This window comes from Canis lupus, chromosome 5 (assembly GCF_048164855.1).
Source record: "Canis lupus baileyi chromosome 5, mCanLup2.hap1, whole genome shotgun sequence".
NCBI classification, from domain to species: Eukaryota; Metazoa; Chordata; class Mammalia; order Carnivora; family Canidae; genus Canis; species Canis lupus.
Window position 1 is genome coordinate 69,344,020 of NC_132842.1, and position 19,480 is coordinate 69,363,499.

Sequence of the window (19,480 nt, forward strand, 5' to 3'; positions counted from 1 at the left end):
ACACAATATTAGGACTGGAGATTGTCTTTAATGCAGGTCACTCTAGCAATATTTACTTCATTCTTTGTTCCTGTCAATTTATCACTGATGGTACAAACACCCTTCCCCTTGCTGGATTATCTAAGGAAGGCTTGGGAAATTAGGGCACAGACACATGCAGACGCTTCCCTTCAGAAGACAGGCTTAGATGGTAAGGCTGCATCTCTGTGTGGTGCCGAAGTGTGGCTAAGGCACTAAAAAAAAGGCCTTTTGACAAGGTTGATGAAAGTTGAGATTCAGACAGAGTATCAAACACTGCAGACTGATGGGCCACAGGTATATCAAGGATGACTCAGAGAACAAATTATTTAGATCCTTCTAATAACAGCATGTACCCAAACTGGATTCCTGTCTTATTATTCTTCAAAATCTGAGGTGAAGTCATTACCCCTTTAAATAGGCCTTCCAACTTCAATCTTCCCTTCCTTCTCCTTCATGCTTCCTAAGGATCCACGCCAACTAGCAACTATGCCAGAACTGATTTGCAGACATCTTCCTTACCTCACTCCTCAGGCATTAATCCTAGGCAGAGACAGTTTACAGAATGTATCCTGTCTGGTTTTGGGAGAATGGGAAGCGGACAGTTATCTGAAGGTGCCTGAGGGCCTCCAGGGCATAGCTTCTTCATCTTCCAACTTAGCACTTTGGAATGCATTCAGTCTTTTAGTGTAATGAGTACAGGATATAGAAAATTAACAATTACGACAGCCAACATCCTAATAAAGCACCTATTTGCATAGGATGTTACAGTTAAGTACTAGGTAGAGCTATCTTGGACTTCAAGGAGGTTTAAATACAAAACTCATTATTTACTGTTTTTCCTGTTAACAACTGGACTTCTAGTTGAACTCTCCTAGAATTACAGTTAATAATGGCTTATAAAGAACTGTGTTTTTTTTTTTTTTAAAGATTTTATTTATTTATTCATGATAGTCACACACACACAGAGAGAGAGAGAGAGAGAGAGAGGCAGAGACATAGGCAGAGGGAGAAGCAGGCTCCATGCAGGGAGCCCGACGTGGGATTCGATCCCGGGTCTCCAGGATCGCGCCCTGGGCCAAAGGCAGGTGCTAAACCGCTGCGCCACCCAGGGATCCCTGTGTTTTTTTTTTTAAGCAGGCTCCACACCCACCATGGGGCTCGGACTCAGAACCCTGAGATCAAGAATGGCATGTGCCACCCACTGAGCCAGTCAGGAGCCCGAAGACTTAGCTTCTTTTTTTATTTTAAATTTATTTTTTTTTAATTTTTATTTATTTATGATAGAGAGAGAGAGAGAGAGAGAGAGAGAGGCAGACATATAGGCAGAGGGAGAAGCAGGCTCCATGCACCAGGGGCCCGACGTGGGATTCGATCCTGGGTCTCCAGGATCGCACCCTGGGCCAAAGGCAGGTGCTAAACCACGCACCACCCAGGGATGCCTAGCTTCTTTTTTTAAAAAAATATTTATTCATGAGAGACAGAGAGAGAGAGAGGCAGACACAGAGGGAGAAACAGGCTCCATGCAGGGAGCCCGACGTGGGACTCGATCCAAGGTCCCCAGGATCAGGCCCTGGACTAAAGGTTGCGCTAAATCGCTGAGCCACCCGGGGTGCCCACTTAGTTTCTTTTACCTTAAATTGTTTAAGTTGCAGGATGATACAAAAACGGATTATCCTAACAGAAACAAACTTGTACAGAGCCAGAGGTCCAAAAAACTCTCAGCACACCAACTAAAAGACCAAAATCCTCCCCCACACTTAAAACTGCAAAACAAATTCAAGTCCCTCTGAGCATCCACCCACCCTTTGTAGGATTCTGTTAAACAGTAGTCATCCGAGGGAACAGACAAGACTTCTTTCAGGGAAGTCACCATTTGCAAAAGCAGGATCGCTTTGTTCAAACACCTCTTTGAACCTCTTTCTCAATCTCCATACCAGTGTGAAGATTAAACCATGTGTAAGAAAGAGCTTCATCAACTTTAACGGACAGTTTGTTTTTATTGTTCTGCTCATTAGAGATGTTCTTGGCCCTCTCACTGCAGGAACAGCTGGAGGAAATGGAAGAACGACAGAGGCAGTTAAGGAGCAGTGTGCAACTCCAGCAGCAGAAGAACAAAGAGATGGAGCAACTGAGGATCAGCCTTGCTGAAGAGCTCTCCACTTATAAGTCAGTTTTTGCTGCTCCTCAGATCTTAACTGACACTGGCTGAGGGGATGGTGGGAAGGGTAGATGTTGCTCAGGGGAAATTCCATTTAACAGGGAAAAGTGAAAAAATGACTTGGAAATGATTCTCAACTTGTGCTCATCCATGACAGATGGAAAATGGTTCTTTTTTAAAAGGGCTATGCTACCCAAGAGCCTGGGACAGGCTGACGTTCTCACTTCTCAGGCAGGTGGAATGGAGACCCAATCTCAAGGTGATCCTTGAGGGTTCAAGAGTGGTGTTTACATTGTTGCTGCTCCTAACTTAATACTAATGCCTTTAGGAATAACACACGCCTCCACATTTTGCCAGGTTTAAGCATTTGGGGGTCACTTGGAATGTTTCAGTTTCTAGCAGGACCCAAATAAGCTCTAGCTATCACCAGGAATTCTGTAATGGGATGACACACCTGGCCTCTGTACATTCCTTTTCCTTGGCCTATCCTACCCCATCTGCTATTCATAAACGGTTTCCTTAGAATAGCAGAGAAGGCAGTTATGCTACCTAATTCAGACTATGACAAAGAGGCCAAAAGGCTAAATTAATCTAAGTCATAAAAAGGCTCAAGTGGGTGTTGTTTATAGCCTGAGGGACAGGCTATATTATTGGTCAATATATGAAACAATACATCTATCCATTAATTTCTTTGTATACTAATGTTCTTATATTCTTATAAAGCCCTAGATTCTCTTGGATAAAGAAACTAAGGATAAAAAAAGGTCTGGGTCTAAAAAAAAAAAAGGTCTGGGTCAAGTTGCATTACTAGACAGACAGATGCCCATAAATTTTATTCTTAGTTTCATTAACCTTGTGTCTTGGATACAAACTCACAAATAACACTTATATTTTTCCTAACTTACTAGCATTTTCTTTAACTGTGTTTTATCCAGGCATGACTGATTTGTTTTGTGGGGAGCTTAGAGAACCTTTTAATTGAGGAAAATGGTATGTTAAACCCCTTTGTGTGGATCAGAGGAAAAGTCCAATAGGGAAAGGGCAACAACTCATCTTAAGAAAGCAAACTACAGAATCCTAGTTATTATTAATACCCATGTAAAAAAAAAAAAAAAAAAAAAAAAAAAGAAAAGAAAAAAGAAAAGGAAAAAAAAAATACCCATGTAAGATTATCCCGGGCAGAGAAAACCTCTAGTTAGTCCCTCCCATCACCACCACATAGTTTACCATTCATTGTTTTGCAGATAGGAGGCACTCCAATAGGCATTTGGTGAGGGGAAATGCATCCTTTATTATATGTAAACCACACTCCAACAATCTCTCCCCAACTGAGCCAGCACTAATCAAACTTCAGAAGTTCGCTGTGATAGGGACACCTGGGTGGCACAGTGGTTGAGCGGCTGCCTTCAGCTCAGGGTGTCTACTTTTGGCTCAGGGTGAGGTCCCAGGTCCTGGGATCCCCACATTGGTTCCCTGTGGGGAGCCTGTTTCTCCCTCTGCCTATGTCTCTCATGAAAAAAATAAAATCTAAAAAAAAAAAAAAAAAAAAAAAAAAAAGATATAGTAACCTATATTAAGAAAGAAGAAAAATACTTGTTAAAAAAAAAAAGTTCATTGTGATAAACTTTATACTGTATTGTTTCAAGTTGCACAATGTATAAACTTATTCTTTTTTCTTTTCTCAACCTTACAGGGGCTGTTTAGAAACATATGGCCGAATCTGTAACCCAGAAACAAGAACAAAAAACTTCTTAGCAAAGGATCACTAAGTACCCTTTGGACATACTTTTTTCCAGAGAAGGGAGTGCCAGGGACTTGGCAAGCAATTCACCCTGGGAAAGTTACAAATACTGGCTGACTTGTTTAAAAAGATTCAAAGGCTGGCTGGAGGTAGAACATCATCAGTCACAGATTTAGGTGGAGTCTATTTCATAGGCTGCTGGTACCAATCTCGATGTGCATAGGGATGGAAAAATGACACTTCTGTTCTCTGGCAGTAATCCCCACATGCCCAGACTAAAGGATGGATATATGCACACACTTTAGTGTTGTAAAGAATGTATCTTGGCTTGTGTTGACCCAAAACAAAAATCTTTTTTTTGGAGCACAGGTAGGGTCAAAAAGGCAGCCAATTTTCATTATATGATTTACAATTTGAATTCTTTTGTGCCATGAGCATTGGACTTTAAAATGAATCCTTTTACAAAGTTTAAGTCTGTGTGGGCTCATATGGCTTATTCCTAATTGTGTTGAGATAATTTTCACTGCACTCTTTTAGGACTACAGACTTGGAAAGAGAAACCAATCTGGATTTGAACCTAAAGGTTTAAGGATTTTCCCAAAGACTGTGCTTCATGAAAATGATTTTGGGTCAGGGTGACTGGCAAAAAAACAGGCATTTTATTTGGTTATGGCACTTGGTGATAAAGGCTTGTATTAGGAGCCTATTATATGTAACCTCTAAATACAGGCCCCAGTGAAAAACATACTGGGGAGATTCAACCTCTATGGGAAAAGGTTCAAACACCTTTTCCCCATTTAAAGTTTGCCTTAAATGCTCTCTGCCACATTGCCTTTGACAGTCTTGAAAGTCCAAGTAGTTCTCTAGGGAGAGAAATTTCAAAAAGATGTTATATTAGCAAAGACTAATCCATGTATCTCTGGTTCAGTGTTTTATGTCTGGCACTTTCCCTGGGAAGGAGTAAAGCTCTTTTCTATATAGCTCTGGATCTATCATATTTAATTCTGCTCTTGATAGTCAAAGACCATACACAGTAACTGCCCTCTGAACAACTCTTCAGGAAGCCAGACAGGTGTTTGATGAATGTTATATACCCAATAAAACCCACTGGCATGGGGTTACGTAGAAAAGCAATTTATTCCATTATAAGCACTTACACAGTTAGTCATGGAGAGTAACAGGCCTGCTGGTGAAACAGGTCACCCAAAATAGAGATGGTACCAAACTAGTGGTCAAGGACTAACTCCTAAAAAAAAAAAAAAAAGCAACTCTTATCCAGGATTAATTTAATTTTAAAAACAAATACAAGCTATCAATTCACTCTTCTCAACTCAACTGGACAGTCTACCTGTGGTATAACTGTCAGGTAAAAACATACATCTTTACAACTTGGTGGTCCCAAGTTTTTAAAAAAAACCATTTCACAGAAAGGAAAGAAATATGAAAACAGCTCAAGAAATACACTAACAAGCAAAAATATATGGGGAAAGAGGAACACATAGTTTTGACTTAACTGAAGAAACTGAGAGGAGACTGGTCTACATAGGAAAATGTGCATCCTGGAAAGTCAGGTGTGAAGTTTTTAGAATAGGAATTTATATGACTTGAATCTCCCCTATTTCCTGAATAAAAACGACATCTTGTGGTATTTATACTTCATGGCTCAGACACCTACCTCACTTGGCTCTATTCCTTCCTCACTTTAGCCTTTACTTAAAGGAGTCTGAAAAACTTGGGGATATGGCCTAAGAAGAAAAATAACCACACACAATATTCCCCTTTCTGTGGCTACTTTAGACCTTTGTTACTAGAAAATTCCTGAAGAAAATTTAAATATAAGTCTGTGGCTTTAGTGAATCAAGTCCCCCAGTTAATATTTAGAAAACACCCTCTGTTTGGGCTAATAACATTGTTGATGGTACCTATCACAGAGGGATAGCCAAACAAAGTCTGTGTCTCAAAACCAGTGTTAAATCAATCTCAGGGTTGAGAGGAAAAAAAAAGGGGAGTCTAAAATCACAAGAAGTGCAGACATATCTAGGATCCTTGTCCTTCTGGATCCACGCTTCCTTCAGGGTCTTCATCATTATAAATGTTCTCTGCCTGCCCAAAAACAAGAAACAGAGAAAAGGATATTTAGTAAACATGAAGAATCATTCTTGAAGTTAAAGTTTCAAAAACAGACTAGGCCAGGGAGACAGATTGTGAGCCATAATCTCTGTATCAACTATTCAACTCTGCAGTTGCTGTATGAAAGCAGCCATGGACCATCTGAAAAAGAATGGGTATGGATGGCTGTGTTCCAGTAAAAGCAGGCAGCTGGCCCACAGGCCAACTAGATTAGGACATTCCCACAAAACTGAAGTATGGTTACTATTTGTCTTGATACTTAACCTTCAGGTGTCTTTCTACTAGATATTATTCACAAGAGTCAAGAAGTAAAAACAAACACATGTCCATCAAATGACCAATGAATAAAAATGTTACGTGGCAATAACAAAAAGCTAGTCATGTATTGCATTATTTCATTTCTAATAAATCTCCAGAACAGACAAATCCACAAAGTAGACTGGGGGGAAAGCATTCATTAAGAGCCCTCCCAACCATATGTTTCAAAACTCAATTTATAAATATCTTAAAAAGAAAATTGCTCTAGCATAAAATAAACTATTTCTGTTATTTGATGAAAAACTTGCATCCAAAGGCATAATCTTAATATAGAGAAAATACTTTTACTTGGGCCGAGTTAACTGTTCTTACTTACCATCTACTGTGCACAAATCACGAGGCTATGTGCTACAAAGGATGGGAGAATCTTATCTTTAAAGAGCTTGTGATCTGACTGCAGGAACAGGAAGGAATGAAACCGTGTAATGTTTTTTTTTTTTTTCTGTGTAATGTTTCTTTTTTTTTTTAAGAAAAGTTTTTTTTTTAATTTTTATTTATTTATGATAGAGAGAGAGAGAGAGACAGACAGAGACACAGGCAGAGAGAGAAGCAGGCTTCATGCACCGGGAGCCCGATGTGAGATTCGATCCCGGGTCTCCAGGATTGTGCCCTGGGCCAAAGGCAGGCGCCAAACCGCTGTGCCACCCAGGGATCCCCTGTGTAATGTTTCTTGATGACACTGTCCTTTTCACCCAACTGGGTATCTAAAATTTTAATTCAACCCTGATACTAACTACACCTGAAAGTAATGTCAGACTCCACAGGTTTAAGGGCCTAGTCCCACAAGACTGTTATCCTCACTTCAGAGGCCTGTGTCAAGCCCTGAGTGTCCAGACTATCCATGCATTTCTGTCCAACTTGGCTATATAAACTCAGGGGTTTCAACAACAGGCCACCCCCCACCCTGCCAGTGTAGGTTTTTTTTTTTTTTTTTTTCCAGTGTAGGTTTGATAATTTGCTGGAATGACTCTCAGAATCATGAAAATGCTTTACTTACTATTACCAGTTTACTATATAGCTTCCAATTCGGAAACAGTCAAATGGCAGTGATGCAAAGGGCAAGGTGATGAATACGGAGCTTCTCTATCTCCATAAATTCATTGAATCAAGAGATTAAAGAGAGCCTTTTCAAGAGTTTTTACAGCTCAATACCTTCTGTGAAGGGGGTGGGGGTGGGGTGACACGACTGAAGAGTTCTCCCAACTGTTTTTTTCAGGAGACCAATCCCATCCTGAGGCCTTCCAGAGGCCCCAAAATTACCTCCTTAGCTTAAACTCAGGTATGGCCAAAAGGGGCTCCTTAAAAACAGACTCCTACCACTTAGACAACCTTAAGGGTTTTAGGATCTTGGACAAACACTGAATATTCACTTGTTTAACAATTCTATTGTTCTTTTACCACTATTCTAAAAACACGGAGCAAAAGAACAAACTGGCCTGAAGATGATGTAGTTCAATATCCTGCAACATTCCACAGCAACTAAAATAGGTTTAATTGACAGGCTATCCCAAGGCAGCACATATCACCCTCCTGTCAGAACTCTTAACTTTAGGGGCACCTGCGTAGCTCAGTTGGTTAAAAGACTGCCTTTGGCTCAGGATATGATCTCAGGGTCCTGGGATTGAGGCCCATCTGAGGACATTGGTCTCGCTGCTCAGTGGGGAGCCCACTTCTCTTTCTCCCTTTGCCCCCCACCCCACACATGTGTGCATAAATAAAATCTTAAAAAATGTTTAAAGAGCTCTTAACTTTTTATATTAATTATCTATGCATATATTACAAGGAAAAAGGTGAGGTAGATTTTCTGTTTATATGTGTAATACGTACTTATTATTACAAATCGTAATAGTGATAGGTATATAAAGAAATCCAAAGGGCAGCCTGGGTGGCTCAGCAGTTTAGCGCTGCCTTCAGCCCAGAGCATGATCCTGGAGATCCAGGATCGAGTCCCATGTCGGGTTCCCTGCATGGAGCCTGTTTCTCCTGCCTGTGTCTCTGCCTCTCTCTCTGTGTATCTCATGAATAAATAAATAAAATCTTTAAAAAAAAAAAAAAAAGAAATAAAAAAACTCCCTAAATATACCAATCTTATGGCAAAGAGCCTCCTAAATAATTACATATAATTAAATTCAAGACTAGCTATAATAATATGAGGGATTATAAAATGCTATTTATTGTCCAATGATCTGCTTTTTTCCCTACTTCATGTCATGAATATCTTATGAAAACGAAGCATATTTCTTTTGGATATATAACATTTCAAAGTATGGATATACTATGTAACTTGTTAATCTCATAAGCCACAAAAACTCATTTTTTTTCTTTCCATTTCTTTTTCTTTTTTTTTTCAAGATTTTATTTATTTATTTATTTATTTATTTATTTATTTATTTATTTATGAATGAGTGACACACAGAGAGAGGCAGAGACACAGGCAGAGGGAGAAGCAGGCTCCATGCAGGGAGCCCGATGTGGGACTTGATCCCTGGACTCCAGGACCATGCCCCGGGCAGAAGGCAGCACTAAACCGGTGAGCCACTCAGGGATCCCCTTTCTTTTCATTTCTTTAACTTTGATTAATAGTGCTATTCTTCAAGAGAGTTCTGATTATTTAAAGTATTTTTCCTTACACTGAACCAAAAATTTTCCCCTGGAGCTTATTCCTACCTCTACATCTACTTTAAAACACCAAAAGCTTTTTTTCCAAATCTTTTCATTCATCAGGCCACGATCATTCAAAAGTTATGCAATTAAAAAATGGTGGTAAAAATAAAAATTTAAAATTATAAAAATAATTTAAAAATTATTATATAAAAATTTGCCATCTTAATCATTTTTAAGTGTTCAGTTCAGTGGCATTCACCTTGTCTGCAACTATCACCACCATTCATCTCCAGAAGGCCAATGTTTCTTATATTGCTATATATTAGACAATTTAATAAAGATATCTTATTAAATTCCAAGCACTCGGGAAATTCAAAAACGGGTAATCAATTCCCAATTGGGGTAAAAGGGGCAGGAGTATTTTGGGAATCTAGTAACACTTCATGGAGAAATGGCAGTATGTGATTCTGTGCCATTGTGGTAGAAACTGTGCTAGGGGGATGCCTGGGTGGTTGAGCGTTTTGCCTTTGGTCCAGGGTATGATCTCGGAGTCCTGGGATCAAGCCCCACATCGGGCTTCCTGCCTGGAGCCTGCTTCTGTGCATCTCTGCCTCTCTCTCTCTGTGGGTCTCTCATGAATAAATAAAAAAAATCTTAAAAAAAAAAAAAAAGAAACTGTGCTAGGCATGTTCACAAACCACATCAAAGGAATGATCATTCCCAAAGATTCAACAGCTAGCAAAGCAGGGAAAGCAGGAGGCCAGCAAGGAGGCTATTGCAAGAGTCTAGCAAGTAGTAATGAGAACATGACCAAAAAATCAGGGTGTGTAGTAGAAATAGGAAAGTGGGGTATGTAAGTGGTTTATCTGTAAGGTGAGTACAGATACAAGAAACAATGCATACAATGTAAAATCTGTTAAGTAAACTAGACTTAGAGGTGAATAAATAATGAAGAACTCGGGCAGCCCCGGTGGCGTAGCAGTTTGGCGCCGCCTGCAGCCTGGGGTGTGATCCTGGGGCCCTGGGATTGAGTCCCACATCAGGCTCCCTGCATGGAGCCTGCTTCTCCCTCTGCCTCTCTCTCTGTCTCTATGAATAAATAAATAAAATCTTAAAAAAAAAATTAATGAAGAACTCTTGAATTTTCAAGTTGGATGCGCTGGGGGGGGGGGGGGGACACTACACTGGAGCCATATAGGAAACAGGAAAATCGGGAGAAAGGGGGAATGAGGAGGAGGAGAGAAGTGTGGTTTCCTTAAGTCTGAGATAAGCAGTGTGATAAGCAGCTAAAAGCAATGAGCAGGCACTTGAAAATGATAATGTGCAGCAAATGCTAAAATCATACTTAGGAGTAAACTAACCAGAGATGCCAGCTGTATTTGTAAAGTCGATAAATATGAAGTGATACTACATCTCATTTATTTAACTTCCCCCAAATAAATGACACCACTTACCATTTGCCACACTTGCATGATATTATCTTCTGATACAGAACAAATCACCCAAGGTTCATTGGGATTCCAGGAGAAATCAGATATCTTGGCAGTGTGACCACCATGAATAAACTGGAAGAGAAAGGAAAACAAGACATGAAAAGCAGGTAGATGGCAATAAATTACAGATTATTTCAATACTACTCAACGTGCAAATAACATACCAACAATTCTGGTGGCCCATCTTCTGCGTCTTCTGGGGATTGTTCCTCTCCGATTTTACTAGCACAAAAAGATTTTTAAAGTTAAAAACAGATTTATCCTAAGTAACTAATTTGGAAAAGCATAAATAAAAATACTCCACAAAGAGTAACCAATACAAGACTTACCTTAAATCCCAGACATTCAGTCTGCGATCAGTACCACTGGAAGCCAAAATAGTCTCATTGTGAGGAGACCACTGAACCTATAGGAAGAATGAAGAAAATAGAAAAGTTGTTATTTAGAAAATTGAGGGGAAATTAGCTAAATTTTATTTAACAATTAAAAAAATTTTGTAAATAAGAGAGAATTCAAGGTATTTTAGACTTTTTTTTTTTAATATTTTATTTATTCATGAGAGAGACAAAGAGAAAGGCAGAGACACAGGCAGAGGGAGAAGTAGGCCCCATGCAGGGAGCCCAATGCAGGATTCAATTCTGGGACTACTGCAGGATCAGGCCCTTTGCCAAAGGCAGGCGCTAAACTGCTGAGCCACCCAGGGATCCCTATTTTAGGCATTATAATTAAAACTGACAGCTGGAGGTGGCGCCTCATTGGCTCAGTTGGTGGAGCATGCAACTCTTTGATTTTGGGATTGTAAATTCAAGCCTCAGTTTTGGTGTTGAGATTACTTAAAAAAAAAAGAACATTAAAATACAACAACAACACAAAACCCCTTGACAGCTAAATAAGATGATTTCTTGTATGAAGTTAACCTATCACTAAATGAAGGCTGTCATCTTTTGTTCTATTTCATCATATATATATTAAAAAAAATTTTTTTAAAAAGATTTTATTTATCCATGGGAGACACAGAGAGAGAGAGAGAGGCAGAGACACAGGCAGAGGGAGAAGCAGGCTCCATGCAGGGAGCCCGATGTGGGACTCGATCCTGGGTCTCAAGGATCAGGCCCTGTACTGAAGGTGGCGCTAAATCGCTGAGCCATCCAGGGATCCCTATTTTTGAAGATCTGGTCTTAATCTAGTTTTACAAATACTGGCTTCTGGCCAAATGTAATCCAATTCTGACCTTAGAACTAAAGAACAAAACATATACAATATCTATTCTTTCAAGTACTTACGAACCCAGTATTATATATAAAACTGTTAAGTGACAGGAGTATGGCTCACCTAGAGCTGAATTCAGAGGTCATCCTCATAACACCAAAATGAACTTTGACCACCCTGAAGTTCTTAACACTTAATCTTCTATTATGGTGAATCTGAATGGGCCTCTCCTTGCTATAAATCTGTAAACTCTCTGATAGCAAAGTATATATCTATATATCATATTCTTCACAGCGTCCTGGCAATAAGCATTGAATATAGTGCCACATTTCTTGAATTGAGTCAGAGAGCTTTTTGCATGTTAAGAAAGGAGCTTTAACTGATGAGGCAGAAAACACAGAGCTAGTACTTTAGGCTTCAACTGCAAAATCAATAGACATAGCAAGTTCTGGAAATAAGGGAAGAGACAAGTGTCAAGAACTAGAATAAAATTATCCAAGCACTGATTTTCTTAATACCTCAAGAGTATAAGGGGCCAATGACCAGTTTGAGGAAGTACAGAAATAACAATCCCAATACCTACGGAAATTAACACAGCTATGTAGAAGATTTCCATTACTGATAATAATGGGATAAAACACTAGTGTGCATCCAGGTTTTCCTTTATAATAAGTAGATAGATAAATAAATGTTCGTAGCATTAGTTTCTTACCTGGAATATTTCATCCTTATGTGATTCAAAGGAATGCAACTTAAGTTTCAGATTTCTTAGATCCCACAAGGCAACAGTCTATATACAAAAAGCAAAAAAAAAAAAAAAAAAAAAAAAAAAAAAAGGAAGAAAGCAATAACAATCAATAATTTTTTATGAGACAAAAACCCTCAACTGAAAGATCTGTGCATTCAAAGGAAGCAAGAAAAATTCACCCTTTGTTTTTTCCTTAAAATAAATCAAACTGACCTTGTCGGCTGATCCTGTGGCAAGAATGAACTCACTATAAGGATTGAAAGATAGGCAGTTCACTTCAGCAGTGTGAGCATCAACTGAGTGGCTTGGTTTGGAAGTATTGTTTGAACGAGTATCCCAGCTTTAAAAAAAAAGGAAAAATAGGAGAAAAGCTTGAAATGGGTAACAATATAAAACTTAGACAACATGGAAAAAATTAGAACATGGTTGGTTTCTACTCACATCATAAGTTTCTGATCATCAGCAACTGACCCAAACAGAGACTCATGAAGCAGATGCCAGGAAACATCTTCTACTACTGCTGTATGCCCTGTAAAGATGGTCTTCGCATCCACAACTTTTCCTTCCTTTGGAACAGCACTGATGTCCCAGAGGCAGATGGTCTTAAATGTAAAATTAACTATTATATAAATGGAAGATTCTCACTTCCCCACATACCCCAGAAAAGAAACCAAATGATAACCAGTCCAGATTTGCTTCAAAATGGGAAGGATACCCACGTGGTCATCTGAAGCACTAAGTAAGTGCCCACTGAGATTTGGGTTCCAAGAAAGTCCATAGCCTTCCTTCTGATGTCCACGGAGACGCAAGTCTGGGTTGCACTCTCCAGAAGGGTCTGCAAAGTAACAGACATATAAAAACTATCCAGAGTCCACTGCCTCTTTGGGTCTACAAAGCATAACGGAATTTTGATGAAGTAGTCTAAAGCTCTTCATATTTATAGCAATACAGACCTATTATGATCAAATATATAGTACTTAAAACATACCATATCATTCTGTTCTGTGTAAAAAAAAAAAAAAAAGCATTTTTGGTTTTAACATAGATACAAAGAACAGAGGAAGGATACCCACACATACCAGTATATATCACAAGATGTTAAAATATACAAATAACAAGCAATTAAACTCAGATTGAGCAGAGGGATGTATTCCCAGAGTGACTCATTATCTGTATTTGAACTGAAGAGGGCAGGTACCTGGTTTGGAAGGATGTTTTGTATAGTCAAAAACAAGAACATCACTGGATGGAGTCTTTGTTGCAATGATGCAAGGGTTCTGGGGCATATAACGTGCCCGGTTCACTTCTCCTTCATGGTTGATTTTGATTTCTATTTCAATTTTTCCACTAACTGAGCCAAAACCTCCAAATTCTGTAGATAAGAAATTGTAAATGAGGACAAAGTAAGAGCTTCGCTGTCACTTAAATTATGACACAAGCAAGGCTTTTTATCAGCAAACTAGAATACTGAAGTAATTTATACATGTGTTAGTAGTATAAAGTGTTTTCATATCTCTTATTTCATTTGATTTTTACCACAACCCTACATAGTAGGGAAAGGAACACAGGTAACATCCCCAAAAATTTTTGCCAAGAAAAAAAATTTGTGGAGTACCTACATTAATTTGTTCCCAGTGATAGGACTATGGCTGAAAATAATGCGAATTCTCATTTTTTTTCTGATTCCTAGACTCTTTCAGCCATACCAATTCTAGGTAATTATATAAATAATAAATCTTATCCTACTATCTAAGAATAAGGAACACTATCAATTCCACTTCAAAAGAAGATTCTCAATAAGCAGTTTTCAGATTTTTATTTTTTAAATTTATTTATTTATTCATGAGAGAGACACAGAGGCAGAGACATAGGCAGAGAGAGAAGCAGGCTCCAGGCAGGGAGCCCCATGTGGGACTTGATCCCTGGACCCTGGGATCACACCCTGAGCCAAAGGCAGACCCTCAACCACTGAGCCACCCAGGCATCAGACTCCTCACTAGGCCCAACACAGGGCCCCATAGGGCCCAATCCCAAGACCCCTGAGGATTAGGACCTGAGCCAAAACTAAGATTTGGATGCTCAACCCTCTATGTCACTCACATGCCCCCTAAGTTACTGCTTTAATGAATTTTAAAGTATACAGTGAGCCAGGTACTAAAGAGAACCCTTTACACCATTTATTTGAAGCTGAGGTTTGGAATAACCTTCCTGAAATAACATCACACTATTGTCTATTCCCTCTACCATTTATCTTAGTACAGTGAGGAAAAACAGAGCCACAACAGGTAGTTCCATTTTCCTTAACCTCCCACTTATACATGCCAACCATAATCCTTAGTTGAAATAAACCAGGCAGGCAAGGACTAGATAAAAACATTTATTCACATTTGACTACTGTATGCACTTAATTCTCCCAAGTACCATTATAAAATGTGTAACAATATAATTTGTGATTATGTAAATCTTGGCAAAGCAACATAAAACAAAGGTGGTTAATGATTAGTCGAATAATTACAGAAGGCAGCATGATAAGATATAAGAGTCGGACCTTGCCCTGATTGCCACTTATTAGAATTTTGTGATTTGGGGAAGGTCTTCAATTTCGGAGTCTCAAATATCTTTCTCTATTAAGGAAAGTTGGGACAGAAACTTGTAAATGAAAATGCTATCAACAGCACTGTTATACAAGTGTTACACTTCGAAGGACAAAAATCTTTTAAAAAAGCAAGGACATAGATGGGTAATATGGCTGGCAGATTAGTCAACTTTCTTTTCTTTTTTTTTTTTTTTTGAATTTTTTATTTATTTATGATAGGCACACAGTGAGAGAGAGAGAGAGGCAGAGACACAGGCAGAGGGAGAAGCAGGCTCCATGCACCGGAAGCCCGACGTGGGATTCGATCCCGGGTCTCCAGGATCGTGCCCTGGGCCAAAGGCAGGCGCCAAACCGCTGCGCCACCCAGGGATCCCCAGATTAGTCAACTTTCAATTTCCAAGTAACTTTTAAAAGTTGAAATGCAAATGTTTCATACAGGCTAAATATCTAAAAACTCAAAATAGACTCTAAAGGAGAAAAAAAACCATTAAACAACTTTCCCCCAAAACTCTAGACTACAATCATCTACAATGTAAAAAAAATAAGACATAAGATAGGTGATTGCAAGGAACTTTCAGTCCAAACACAGAGAGATAAAATATAACTACAGATGACCGTGACAAAAAAGCCTGATATCCCAGTAACAAGGGAAGAGCAACAGCTGGCACTGAGCCCACAGAGCAAGGGTATTAATTACATAATGTGCAGTATCTTGGTATTGGATACACACTAAGCAGAGGGTCTCCCTAACTGCAGTTCAAATACAGTAATAAGTCAGTTTAGAGGATTCACAATGGAGTTTTATTGAAAATGAAGATTTATCTATTTAAAAAATAATTAGGGGTTCCCAAGTTGAAGTTGATCTATGAAAAGCCAAATCTGAAATAGGAAAAACTGAGGTACTGGGGTGCCTGGGTATTGGCTCAGTTGGTTGTGCATCTGCCTTAGGCTAAGGTTGTGATCTCAGGGTCATGGTATTGAACCCGGCAGAGTCCCACGTGGGCCCTGCAGTGGCCCTCTACTGGACCCCCCCCCCCCCCCGGCACAGCAGGGAGTCTGTTTCTCCCTCTCTCTCCACCCCTCCTCCCTGCTTATACTCACTCTCAAGTACATAAAATCTTAAAAAAAAAAAAAAAAAAAAAAAAAGAGGTATCAATGCACAATAAATTAATTAAATGACTATCAAGGTCCTGTTGTATTCCTATTTTGTTTGCTTCTCTCCTTATGAAAGTATTAAGAAAACTTGGGGGGGGGGCTTGAGCTATAATGTCTTCAAAGTACCTAGCTTGACAAATTTTTACAAATGTATATATACATTAGGGGGACGCCTGGGTGGCTTAGCGGTTGAGCATCTGCCTTCAGTTCAGGGTGTGATCACAGGATCCGGGATCGAGTCCCACATTGGGCTCCCTTCAAGGAGCCTGCTTCTCCCTTTGCCTATGTCTCTGCCTCTCTCTCTGTCTTGCTCATGAATAAATAAATCTTTAAAACAAACATATACACCAGGAAAACCAACACCCAGATCAAAATATAGAACATCTCCACTTTCTCAGAAGGTACTATCATGTCCTTCCCAACCAATACCTGCCCGCCACCAAAACTAGGTAACCAGCGCTGATTTTGTTTTCTTTAAAAGATTTTAATTTATTTGAGAGAAAGAGCAAGATAGCACAAGTGGGGTGAGGAGCAGAGGGAGAAGCAGACTCCCTGTTGAGCAGGGAGCCCAATGTGGGACTCGATCTCGGACCTCTGGGATCATGACTGACTGATCCACCCAGGTGCCTCCAGCATTGATTTAAAAAAAAATTTTTTTTTAAAAAAGATTTTATTTATTCATGAGAGACACAGAGAGAGAGGCAGAGACCTAGGCAGAGGGAGGAGCAGGCTCTACACAGGAAGCCCAATATGGGACTCTATCCCAAGACTCCAGGATTGCGCCCTGAGCCAAAAGCAGATGCTTAACCACTGAGCCACCCAGGCATCCCACCAGCATTGATTTCTATCTCAAGGCCACTCTATGAGCCATAAACACCTTTTTACTAAAAAGAGTAAGCTCTAACAACAAATACTCAATTATCTCATGATTTAATAGGTTTATTTTATACAATTCAGACAAAAGACAGAAGAGTTTTAAAAAAATAGTCTCCAGAAAATTGCTAAAAATAAACTAGATATTGGAAGATCTCAGTAACAGAGTCATAAGTAAAATGTTACACCTAATCTATTTCACAAGGACTTAAAATGTGACTATAGCCAGGCTGACCCTAATATAAACACACAAATTCTTTTTAATGTCAAAACAGGACAAATTCAGTTTTTAGTTTTCACTTGGAAAGTTCAATGATCTTTTGAAGCTGCCATCAATTACCAAAAACCAAATGGAGTCAAGCAGATGGTAACTAATTATCTAGTTCAAATTAGAGTCCAGGACATTTTGAGAGCAAGACAAAACTAGCAAGCCATCTAACAACCACCCCAGAAACATTAGGCTGTTATCTACTTCTTTCATTGTTAAGACCATTCAGAAGAGATTAAGGCACCATTATCCAACGCTCTGAAGATGATGGGTGGGGGGAAGAGGAAGAGAAGTGAGTAAAAGGAAGAGAAAGAGAGAAATGGGAGATAAGCTATATAACCTCAGGGCAAATTAAGAAACTACTGAATATCAGTTTCCCTATGAGAATTAAATTGGGTGATAGTGGTACAAATAAATCACGCATTATTACTGGCATTTTAATTGTTCCTCTATAACTAGGCATTAAGGGGGATAAAGCAAAAATTGGTTAGATGCTGTTCAAAAAATTCAATTAGCAGAAAAAGAGGAGCATATATGTTAGGAAACACCACTCCCATCAACCAGGAAAGAAAACAATTTGCCAACAAATGATACTTTTTTTTTTTTTTTTAAAGTAGGCTCCATGCCCAGCATGGAACCCAACATAGAGCTTGAACTCAACAACTCTGACATCAAGACCTGAGCTGAGGGCAGCCCGGGTGGCTCAACCATTTAGCGCTGCCTTCAGCCCAGGGCCTGATCCTGGAGATCCAGGATTGAGTCCCATGTCAGGCTTCCTGCACGGAGCCTGCTTCTCCCTCTGCCTGTGTCTCTTCCTCTGTCTCTCATGAATAAATAAAATCTTAAAAAAAAAAAAAAAACAACAACAAAAAAAAACAAGACCTGAGCTGACATCAAGAGTCCTGCTTTAAGCTTAACGGACTAAGCCACTCAGGCACCCCCAGCAAACAGTGTTTTATTTTTTTATTTTAAAGATTTATTTACTTATGATATGTGTGTGTGTGTGTGTGTGTATATATATATATATATATATATATATATATAGAGAGAGAGAGAGAGAGAGAGAGAGAGAGAGGGGCAGAGACACAGGAGGAGGGAGAAGCAGACTCCAGGCCAGGAGCCCGACGTGGGACTCGACCCCGGGTCTCCAGGATTGCGCCCTGGGCCAAAGGCAGGTGCCAAACCGCTGAGCCACCCAGGGATCCCCACAAACAGTGTTTTAAAACAATTGCTAACCACTTGTAGGATTGGGAATTTTTTCTGGAGGGCAACTTAGCAGTATTAATTTTACCTGAAAATGTTTTGCCCTTTGATCAGCATTCAACTTAGAGAAAATTATTCTAGAACAAAACTATGCAAGACAAATGATACAAGAACTGTTATTCTTTTCTTTTTCTTCTTCTTCTTCTTTTTTTTTTTTTTTTTTTTTTTTTTTTAAAAGATTTTACTTATTCGGGCAGCTCCAGTGGCTCAGCAGTTTAGCGCCGCCTTATGCCTGGGGTGAATCTGGGGACCTGGGATCGAGTCCCACGTCAGGCTGAATGAATAAATAAATGAATAATGAATAAATAAATAAAAATCTTAAAAAATTTTTTTACTTATTCATGAGAGACACAGGGAGAGGCAGAGACATAGGCAGAGGGAGAAGCTGGTTCCCTGTGGGAAACCTGATGCGGGACTTGATCTCAGGCCCTCGGGATCACAACCCGAGCCAAAGGCAGAGGCTCAACTACTGAGCCATCTAGGTGCCCCAAGAACTGTTTTTCAAGACAGAAAATTCGAAACCACTTAAATGTCAAAGAAGGGATGGTTAATTTTGACATAGTATACAACCATCAAAAGGAGATACATCTTAACACAAAAAGATGTCCAAGATTCATCAGGCCAGAAAAGCACTTCAATGCTATATCCCCAGTACCAAGAAAAAAAGCCTGGCGTACAATAAGTACTCAACATATATGCTGAATGAGTAAGCCAAAAAATGGTATAGACAGATAAATCATTCAAAAAACAATTTAACAGCGATACATATATATATATATATAGAGAGAGAGAGAGAGAGAATAAGCTTATAGCAGTGGCAGGGGGCCATAGTTTTCTATTTTTTTTTTTTAAGATTTTTATTTATTTTTTTGAGAGAGATAGCAAGAAAAACCATGGGTAGGA

General features: G+C 39.3%; 2 protein-coding genes across 7 annotated transcripts in view; one reads left to right on the forward strand and one right to left on the reverse strand.

Annotated features, from left to right (window-relative positions):
- The window catches only part of SYNC (syncoilin, intermediate filament protein), an 18,927-nt gene extending 13,699 nt beyond the window's left edge, over positions 1-5,228 (forward strand). For 2 of the 6 annotated variants that reach the window (XM_072827202.1, XM_072827204.1), the window contains 3 exons: positions 2,063-2,187; positions 2,362-2,438; positions 3,873-5,228. In XM_072827202.1, coding sequence (XP_072683303.1) covers positions 2,063-2,187; positions 2,362-2,438; positions 3,873-3,883 — 213 coding nt within the window. In that variant the 3' untranslated portion in view covers positions 3,884-5,228. Of the gene's footprint in view, positions 1-2,062; positions 2,188-2,361; positions 2,439-3,114; positions 3,170-3,872 lie in introns of all 6 variants that reach the window. The other 4 variants (XM_072827205.1, XM_072827207.1, XM_072827203.1 and 1 more) reach the window with 2 other exon arrangements.
- RBBP4 (RB binding protein 4, chromatin remodeling factor) overlaps positions 5,039-19,480 on the reverse strand; it is a 22,521-nt gene continuing 8,079 nt past the window's right edge. Inside the window, exons 4-12 of the mRNA XM_072827225.1 lie at positions 13,621-13,794; positions 13,142-13,257; positions 12,864-13,024; positions 12,636-12,762; positions 12,387-12,464; positions 10,795-10,871; positions 10,630-10,687; positions 10,427-10,537; positions 5,039-6,023 (exon numbers count right to left, since the gene is read on the reverse strand). Coding sequence (XP_072683326.1) covers positions 5,958-6,023; positions 10,427-10,537; positions 10,630-10,687; positions 10,795-10,871; positions 12,387-12,464; positions 12,636-12,762; positions 12,864-13,024; positions 13,142-13,257; positions 13,621-13,794 — 968 coding nt within the window. The 3' untranslated portion in view covers positions 5,039-5,957. The remainder of the gene's footprint in view (positions 6,024-10,426; positions 10,538-10,629; positions 10,688-10,794; positions 10,872-12,386; positions 12,465-12,635; positions 12,763-12,863; positions 13,025-13,141; positions 13,258-13,620; positions 13,795-19,480) is intronic.